Source organism: Macaca fascicularis, chromosome 10 (assembly GCF_037993035.2).
Source record: "Macaca fascicularis isolate 582-1 chromosome 10, T2T-MFA8v1.1".
NCBI classification, from domain to species: Eukaryota; Metazoa; Chordata; class Mammalia; order Primates; family Cercopithecidae; genus Macaca; species Macaca fascicularis.
In genome coordinates this window covers 90,544,139-90,554,313 of record NC_088384.1, presented here as the reverse complement: position 1 = coordinate 90,554,313, position 10,175 = coordinate 90,544,139, and the positions used below count along the sequence as shown (strand labels likewise).

Sequence of the window (10,175 nt, the reverse complement as noted above, 5' to 3'; positions counted from 1 at the left end):
CCGCCTCGGCCTCCCAAAGTGCTGGGATTACAGGCGTGAGCCACCGCGCCCGGCTGGCCTGGGAGTCTTTCGAATCCGAGCTCAGCCCCGCCCCGCGTTACGTAGCAGAAGCCACTTCACATCTTTGTTCTCTATTTTGTTCTCACCTCTGAAAGGGGGACTCTTCTTCCCAGAGCCCAATGTTGTCCCGGTTTCCGCTCTCTAACATTCTATTCCCGCAGGTCACAAACGTTTCTGGGTCCTCTAGTAAGAATAACTTCTGTTAAAACGTGCTGCAGCTTAGTGAACCCTGTGCCACATTACTGTGCTGAACACGCACATAGGTTATCTCCGTAGCTTCATGGAAGTATCGGTAACCCCGATACTTTATAAATGCTGTTTCTCCCAGGCACTGTAGCTTGCTGGATTCAACGATGATCTAACTCCAAAGTTTCATTCCACGGTAGCTGCTCTTCAGTGAGGAAGGATTTGGTTCTCCTTCCAGGGGTGTCTGCATGTTAAGAGGATTGACTTTACTGCGAAGAAACCTAGCCGACACCACCTTAATCAGATCAAAGTTAGTATTACTGGAAAGGGGACATATTGATGCCTTGTGCCCCGATAAAAATACGTTGAGGGCAAATTACCTCCAAGTCATTTTCCACAAAAACGCAAAGCCTTAAACCATGAGAAAACTTCACTAAACCCAGTGTGAGGGATGTTCTACAAGACACCTGTACTCCCCGCAAAATCTCTAAAAGTCATGAAAGCAAGGAATGAATGCGGAACTGTCACAGATTAGAAGAGTAAAGAGAAAGCAAAATAACATTGGTGGGAAAATTGGTGAAATATGAGTAAGGGCTGTAGTTTAGTGTTATTTTACCAGTGTTAATTTATTATTTCTGGTAATTCTACTAGCATGGTTATGTGGGATCATAACATTGGAGAAAGCTGGGGGAAGACTGTGCAGGAACTCTTACCATTTTTGCAACAGCTCTGTAAATGTAAACTTATTTCAAAATAAATTTTTAAAAGGACTGGATCCAAAGGAATTTCTATTGAATGCTGGAAACATTAGGAAAGCATTTAGCAAGGGGAAAAAGTGCTGCAGAGACTGGACCCTAAAACATCCTGGAAGACAAGCCCTGGAAGAATCACCACCTTCTTGCCCATGGAGAACCAGACTGAGAGGAATGAAAGGATTTTAAAAGATTACAATCCCAGAAGCAAAAAAGAGAATGGCCAATAGTTCATATGATGGGAGTCAAAATGAGAATGGAGGAGGAGCTGGAATAGGACCAAGAATGTCCCGGAGTGGCAGGCTTACAAGCTTTAAGAGCTTTGGCCGGGCGCGGTGGCTCACGTCTGTAATCCCAGCATTTTGGGAGGCTGAGACGGGCGGATCACGAGGTCGGAGTTCGAGACCAGCCTGGCCAACATAGTGAAATCCCGTCTCTACTAAAAATACACAAAAAATTAGCTGGGCGTGGTGGTGTGTGCCTGTAATCCCAGCTACTCGGGAGGCTGAGGCAGGAGAATTGCGTGAACCCAGGAGGCGGAGGCTGCAGTGAGCTGAGATTGCGCCACTGCCATCTGCCTGGGTGACAGAATGAGACTCTGTCTCAAAAAAAAAAAAGAAAAAAAAAAAAAGTTTTATACTGTGGTAATGGTGAAACCACTGTAAGATTTTAGGTAGAGGAGGCATGAGACAGGACTTCCACAGATAATCCTGAGGTAGCACGGAAGATATACTGGAGCAGGGAGGATGGAAAAATGAAGACAGGATGCCATTATGGTCAGCCAGATTAGGAAGGAAGCATGTGGGCTGTGGCAATGTTGTAAACTCTGAGAGAAGGGATTTTAAAAAGTTTTGGGGCCGGGCGTGGTGGCTCATGCCTGTAATCCCAGCACTTTGGGAGGCCAAGGTGGGTAGATCACGAGGTCAGGAGATCAAGACCACGGTGAAACCGCATCTCTACTAAATACAAAAAATTAGCCCAGGGTGGTGGTGGGCGCCTGTAATCATACCTACTAACGAGGCTAAGACAGAATTACTTGAACCTGGGAGGCGGAGGTTGCAGTGAGCTGAGATTGTGCCACTGCACTCCAGCCTGGGCAACAGAGCGAGACTCCACCTCAAAAAAAAAAAAAAAAGTTTTGGGAATAGGATTTGGAGACAAATTAAATGGAATGGCAAAATTGGTCATATTAGATTCCCAGTGTTGTGGTAAGTAGCAGCACAACAAAATGGTAAAGTATGCATGCTTTATAGAGTCAAACCATCCTGGATTCCAATCTGTACTCTTTCTACTTAATAGTTGTGGACATGATTGAATCATCTTGAGCCTCTATTTTCTTGTAAAACAGATATAATCATACTCAACAACAGGAAGACTAAGTGACACTGCACATAGCGTATCTACCAGTGTCCTGCACATAGTGATAAATGTTGACAGTTGTTTTGGTATTAAGTGAATATGGGTGTGGTACTGGTTGCTATGATATGGAAGACAAATAGAAGAACAGGTCTGAATTAGAAGAAAAATCACAAGAGGGCTGTTTTTAGTGATCTTTCAAGTATGACTACAAATTCTCAAGGTCCCTCCCTGTGGGGTGCTTTGAGGAAATCCTCTTGTCTATAGCCACTCTTTGCTTATTAACAGACTCCTGTGCATAAGGGATCAACAGTGTCCTTCTGGGGTTTATGTTTAAGGCCCTCTTTTCCTTGCCAACCATGAAGATTCCCCTGGCTCCTCACTCCAGATATCCTGATCACAAAGGAGTCCTACAAATATGAAAGAATCGACAACTGAAATGGGCTGGGAGAGACAGCAGCTCCTGTACTGGAGTTACATAATGTGAGACAGACACTTAAAAAGTCCAGAGAACAGCCAGTCAGTCACAGCTGAGTCCCAGTTTGATGCTTTGTAGGGTTCTGGATGAGAGCCAATGGTCAGTAAGAACAATTACTTAATGACGATTGACCCTTACTTAGTGGGGCATATTTTCCCCCTTATTCTAAGCCACAATGAAACTAGGGCATTCTAGCAGCTTCCATTGGACAGAATAAACAGGATAGGGTCTACTAACTACTCAGGACCTGGGAGGGGCCTGCAGTTTTTGTCCTCTAGTCCATGTAAGCTCAGCCGTATTAAAAAATTCCTCTTCGGCCGGGCGCGGTGGCTCAAGCCTGTAATCCCAGCACTTTGGGAGGCCGAGACGGGCGGATCACTAGGTCAGGAGATCGAGACCATCCTGGCTAATATGGTGAAACCCCGTCTCTACTAAAAATACAAAAAAAAAAACTAGCCGGCGAGGTGGTGGGCGCCTGTAGTCCCAGCTACTCGGGAGGCTGAGGCAGGAGAATGGTGTAAACCCGGGAGGCGGAGCTTGCAGTGAGCTGAGATCCGGCCACTGCACTCCAGCCTGGGCGACAAAGTGAGACTCCGTCTCAAAAAAAAAAAAAAAAAAAATTCCTCTTCCCTTAGTCTGTCTCCACTGGTTCTGTTTTAAATGAGAGCATAATCACCTGAGTTTCCTAATAAGAAAAAGGTCTACTGAAGCTGGTAACCAGGTCAGCTTGTTGCGAACAGTCTTGGTAACAGTCTTGACAGTTAGCTAGTTGGTGATTCTCTACTCAGCACTCATGCGTGTGGTCCTGGTCTTTTAGTTGTCTCAGAAAAGCAATTCATATGGAGGCCTTCATGTTGGTTGATGGCCCCTGCAGATATCTTCATCTTCAACATGGGCATCAAATCCAATCTCATCTGCACAGCTCTTTCTAGTTTTTTCTACCCATATTGTGGCAGGCCAGATCTCAATAACGCAGGCCTCCATGACAACTGTTTCAACACTGAGTGGTTAAGTTAAATATTAAAAGCTGAGTCAGGGCCCTTATACAAAGGCTGGAATGTAACAAAAGCCCACCAAGGGTTTTGCCCAGGCCTTTTCTGGGCCTTAAAGCATGACAAGGTAACAAAGGAATTTTTAACAGGACCCATTTAGGATTAAACAAATTTTATTGGGAGTCTGAAGGGACTTATTGAGGGTCTGAAGGCCTCCACAAACAAGTTTACTGGGGGGTCTGAAGGAACTCCCCAAACCTCCATGATTTAGCAGGAGACAAGATAAGGGTAATCACCCCAGAACCTGGACCCATTTAGATTAAGTAAATGTACTTGAGGCTCCAGAGGAAGGTTTTTGGGACTCAGATCTTATTTACAGATTTAAAAAAGTGAATCACTTGTCTTTAGATGAATGCACACTCACACGTAGACATACAGCTTATAAGGTAAATAAGCTCTGGAAAACTCTGTAGTTTTGAGTTGGTCTTGGGATCATTTCCTGGCCTTCTCCCCATACCTGGATACAGAAATAAACTCCCTCTTTTCCCAGTTCATCTGCACCTCATTATTTGGCTACAAGAATAAGCAGTCCGACCCTCGATTTGGTCCGGGAACAATATCACAATCCAGACAGGCTGTAACCTGCCACTTAAAAAAGCAGAGAAAGCAGAAATCTATGTGACCTGGTCACATATAAGTCTTCTCAGAAGGTGGGGTCAGGGAGAGAGGAAAGAGACCCCTCCTTACCCAAGACTAATGGAAAGGCATGCAAATGAAGGACCAAAAAAGTTTAATTATGAACAGTCTTATATCTTGTAGGAAAACACAAGTGTAGCAACCACTGAAGGAACTTTATAAAAGCATTTAACTCCCTGTAATATTTGTAGCATTACCTGAGTATTAAAAGTAACAGATCAAGAAAACAAAAGTACTCTTAATACAGTAATATACAATCCTGTGCTGTCAATTCCGTTTTTAGTTAATAAAAGCAAATATACAAACAAAGTAAATAACTAAAAGAAAAACGAAAAAAGGAGGGGGGCTGGAGATACCAACAATACTAAATAGAAGTAGTTAACTCTAAAGGAGTTTAGAAAGATGAAGTTACATCCAAAACAGGGAAGGATATAAAAATAGAGGAAAAATTTAATTCCATGAGTCAACCCTGACAACATTTTGTATTATTAACCAGATAAGTAAAAAGTGGTAGAGTGGGCTTGACTGAAATAGCTCATTTAGGATGAGAACTTTGTGTATAGTTGAGTCAAGTTTCACTAAAATTTTTGATCACTGGTATGTCAATCTCTTGATGAAAAACCAGTACCTGAATATGTCTTTTTGTTTTTTTAAGAGACAGGGTCTCACTATGTTGCCCAGGCTAGATTTGAACTCTTGGGATCCTCCCACCTCAGCCTCCCGAGCACAATACCTGAATTTTAAATAGAGTTATTGTAAGTCTTATGAAATGATGTTTTTCTGCACTCTGACATAAGATAATGAAAGACAGAGCAGGAATTCATTATTATGAGCTGCTTGATCAGTTTTAAACCACTCCATTTGATGAAACAAGTGAGGTCCTTCCCTCCTGACCAGGCTGTGGAATGCTGTCTTCCCCAACCCCCACCCCCTGCAAAAGAGCAGAAGAATAAGGCAATTGCTCATTTTACTTTGTTTTTATTTCAATGTAACATGCAGTAAAAAAAAAAAAAAAAAAAAAAAAATTAACAGGATTTATTAGCATTTACAATGCGTACAAAGAAAAAGAATTCTAAAAGCAATTTAGTTCAGATTTAAGAAAAAGCTCTAAGTAAATACTTATAACAAATCTATTTCCATATGTTCAGTTTGGACCAAAATTTAAGATAGCATTTGGTAGATATTTATGTCTTCTGTCTATTTGCAATATTTTTATATAACCTCTGATTCTTGGGATATCCAGCCCCCATTTTCCTAACACAGCAGGGAAGACATATACATGTGGCCACTTAAATTAAAGGAAAAAATGGAGTAGGGAGATCCCAGGCTGCAAAAATATATACAAGCATTTACCTTTTCCAGAACTAAACACTTCTTCCATAAAAATATTAAATAGCCGAGCCCTATAGAACTAGGGCCAGGGCTATTTCAAATATAACTATTCTGTATTTTAAAAATATAGGGCAGAAAGCCTTTTGGGTGATATTTATATATTTTCACACAATATTTCTAGGTCCCTAAATGAATCATGAAGCATTATATAGAACCAAAAAAATCTATTTTCTTACATTATCGCTTAATTTAATTTCATAAATCTCTAGTAAATATTGTAGGTAACTACATTTCAGTATGATAATTCACCTCAACAGGAAGTCTTTATAGAGGGCTTAATCTTCATTAGCCATATATTACCAAGTTCAGACTAATATAATGAATGGGCAGTTGGCAGACATTCGCTCTGTAAGACAAAGCAATAGCATTTTTTTTTTCCCCTACTAACAAAAAGGCAGAGTCCCTACTTTTAACAACCAGGGATTTTAGAAACCACACAGTATTTCCTGGGGTACATGAAATAAAAAAACCACAGAGCTGGGGAGAGCCTAGTCTCCCTATTTACACTGAGTTTCTTGATGAGGCAACCTTTTCACTCATGTAAGTCTCTGCTTTATGATGGCAGTGTCTTGGAGTACAGATAGACAAGTTTAAAAAAAATGTTTTTATTGTTGTTCCAGGATGTAAAAAGGAAGAACATTAGGGACAAAAAAGTGTTTTGTTTTTTGTTTTGTTTTGTTTTTCCCATATGGAACAGGGTTCTGCTGCTTGTTCTTGGTTTAATATTAGTTGTTCATGCTATGCCTCTGAAATGTAGCAAAAGTCCCTGATACATGAGCTATGAGGCTGTCCTCAGGGTTCAGCTATGATAGGGACTCAGCTGGCTTAGGCTTTATTCCACTGCCAATGAAGTCAAATTTATAACAGCCATCTTGACAGTCAAAGCTAGGCCAAGTTAAAATAATTAATTCCAGAGAACTTCAAAGTGCATTAATCAGTTAATAATGGAGCAATCTAAACTTAAATAGTCATAAGAAAAAAAGGAAACCCTGTTAAAAATTTTAGGGGTGAAAAGAATATTGCAGATGAGGGGTATCAATCCAGTTCATGACAATGTAAAGAATGGAAATGACTACTCCAACATATGTCAGAGAAATGATAACTTTGAAGACTTTTAATTCACAGAGAATATATTCCTGTGGTTACTGGATGTTATCTTCCTTTGTTTTTAGCCAGTACCACAGCTTTCCCTCTCAAATGAAAATTTGATGTCAAAAGCTGTTTCACTGACCTCTATTTGGACTAGAAAACACTCTAGTCTTTCTAGTCTTAAACTCCTTAACAATTAAATATAAATGAAGTTGTTGGATTATGATAAAATTATAAAGCATCAATTATGTAGAGGAACATATAAAAATCACCAGTGACATCCTTAGATGAATTCAGTTAAATTAATTCTAATTCTAGGTTAACTTTTTCTTTCCTTTTATTTATTTATTTCTCCCCCTACCCTTCCCCAAAAGAGACAGGGTCTCCCTATATTGCCCAGGCGGGTCTTGAACTCCTGGGCTAAAGGGATCCTCCTGCCTCGGCCTCCCAAAGTGCTAGGATTACAGGTATGAGCCACCATGCCCGGCCCTAGGTTAACTTCTTAAAACAATGAAGGAATCACAGTGTTAACATTGTAAAGTGTAATATTTGCCAGGTAACTGAAACAATCAAACTTCCAAATGAAGTCATTTGTAGGCTGTGAAGAACTTTTCCCTGAATTCAAATTGACAAAACTACTTTGTAGAGATGCAAGAGTCTTGCATCACTTCCAGGAATGATGTATGGATTCATGCTCCAGAAAGGAAAAACAATAGTCAAGTCAGACTAAAATGAGAGGGAGAACACAAGCCAGAATTTTGCTCACATCCCCAGAAGCTGGGCTAAGCTTCCACTTTTAACAAATGCCTCTTACCAAGAGGTTAAATAGGCAGATCTTGTATATTGCAGTTACCAAAGGACTTCCCTGTATATCTGCAGAATCTCTAAGAGAAAAAAAACTACTCCCAAGTGAGACTTTTGACACATATACAGAATTGTTGTTAAAGGAACAAACTAGTGGAATAAGACAAGGCAGATTTCGTTGTTGTGTTAAAATCTCATATTAAGCAAGGTTTTGACTAGTCATTTGCAGACCTGATTTCTGGAAATGTTGAGTAGAAATCACTGGGAGATAAATCTAAATGAGAACATTAATTTACTTACACTCAGATAACTCTCTAAAGAGCGATAGTCCAATTTTACAAGATGTGCAACAGGCAGAGAAGGACAAACATTGCAAATAAGTTCTTGCCCATTCACGGTGCAAGTTCTCAGAAGTTACTCTTGTCCAAATCCTTCTGTTTCTTCTATGGCAAACAACAGCTTTTCCTTCAGTTGCTCATAGCTCTTGTATGGTGGAAGGTCCAGGCGATTAAAACTAAAAGCAAGAATTGTTAGTTTTAGAAAAGGAAATATGCAAAGAATCAAATGAGTAGTGTAGTATAACACTACTATAGAAGCACAAAATTATACTACCGTGCTTCAAAGGATACCATTAAGAAAGTGAAATAACCCAAAAATGGGAAAAAATATTTGTAAATTATATATCTGATAAAGGACTGGTATCCGAAATATATAAAAAACTTAAAACTCAACAATATTTTTAAATGGGCAAAGGATAGAGATTTCTCCAAAGACATACAAATGACCAATAAGCACATGAAAAAAATGCTCAACATCCTTAGGTAAATGCAAATAAAAACCACAATGAGATACCACTTCACACCTATTGGGATGGCTATTATTTAAAACAAACAAAAAAATAAACAACAACAACAACAACAAAAAAACCAGAAGAAAACAAGAGCTGAAAAGGATATGAGGATGTGGAGAAATTTGAGCCCCTCTACACTACTGGTAAGACTATAATGCAGTGTAGTCACTATGGAGAACAGTATGGTGAGATTCCCCCCCAAAATTAAAAATAGAATTATTACATGATCAAGGAATTCCACCTCTGGGTATATACCCAAAACAATCGAAAGCAGGGCCATGGACAGATATATCTATATTCTACCACAGTATACATATGTTTATAGCAGCATAAACAGCCAAAAGGTGGAAATAATCTAAATGTCCATGGACAGATGAATGTATAAACAAAATGTAGTATATTCAGACTATCAAATATTATTCAGCATTAAAAAGGAGGAAATGCTGACACATGCTACAACATGGATGAAAATTACAGATACTATTCTAAGTGAAATAAGCCAGTCATGAAAGGACAAATAAGATATGATTCTACACTTATAAAGTACTAAAGACAGTCAAAAATCATAGAAACAGTAGTAGAATGACGTTTGCCAGGACCTGGGGAAAGGGAGTCACGGGGAGTCATTGTTTAAAGCAGTGGTCTCCAACCTTTTTGGCACCAGGGAATGGTTTTGCGGAAGACAATTTTTCCATGGATGGGAGTGGGGAGGAGGGTGGTTTCAGGATGAAACTGTTCCACCTCAAGTCATTGATTCTCATAAGGAATGCGCAGTCTAGATCCCTTACATGCACAGTTCACAATAGAGTTATTCCTCCTATAAGAATCTAATGCCTCTGCTGATCTGACAAGTGGTGGAGCTCAGCGCGTAATGCTCACTCACCCTTCGCTTACCTCCTGCTGTGCAGCCAGTTCCTAACAGGCTGGGGACCAGGAGTTGGGGACCCCTGCTTTAATAGGTACCATTTCAATTTTACAAGATTTGAAAAAAGTTTTAGGTCTAGTCCGATGGCCTGTAATCCCAGCACTTTGGGAGGCCAAGGCAGGAGTATTGCTTGAGCTCAGGAGGTTGAGACCAGCCTGAGCAACAAAGTGAGACTCTGTCTCTACAAAAAGTTTAAAAGTTGGCTAGGTGTGGTAGCACATGCCTGTCATCCCAGCTACTTGGGAGGCTAAGGTGGGAGGATAATTTGACCCTGGGAGGTGGAGGTTGCATGAGTGGAGATTAAGCTACTGCACTCCAGCCTGGGTGACAGAGTGAGACATGTCTCAACAAAAGAAACAATTTTTGTAGATAGGTGATGGTGATGACTGCATAATGATATGAATGTGCTTAATGCCACTGAACTGTACACACTTAAAAATGGTGAATTCTATGTTATGTATATTAAACACAACAATTTTAAAAAGGAATGAAATACTGTATATGCTAGACCATAGATGAACCTTGAAAACATGCTAAGTAAAAGAAGCTACACACAAAAGGTTGTATATTTGGCTGGGGGCAGTGGCTTATGCCT

The 10,175-nt window shown here is 40.2% G+C and overlaps 1 protein-coding gene across 10 annotated transcripts in view; it reads right to left on the bottom strand.

Moving 5' to 3' along the window:
• Nucleotides 1-4,599: 4,599 nt before the first annotated feature.
• ITCH (itchy E3 ubiquitin protein ligase) overlaps nucleotides 4,600-10,175 on the bottom strand; it is a 137,832-nt gene continuing 132,256 nt past the window's right edge. For 9 of the 10 annotated variants that reach the window (XM_074005092.1, XM_045362790.3, XM_074005088.1 and 6 more), the window contains one exon: nucleotides 5,482-8,319. In XM_074005092.1, the coding sequence (XP_073861193.1) occupies nucleotides 8,220-8,319 (100 nt within the window). In that variant the 3' untranslated portion in view covers nucleotides 5,482-8,219. Of the gene's footprint in view, nucleotides 8,320-10,175 lie in introns of all 10 variants that reach the window. The other variant, XM_005568767.5, reaches the window with a different exon arrangement.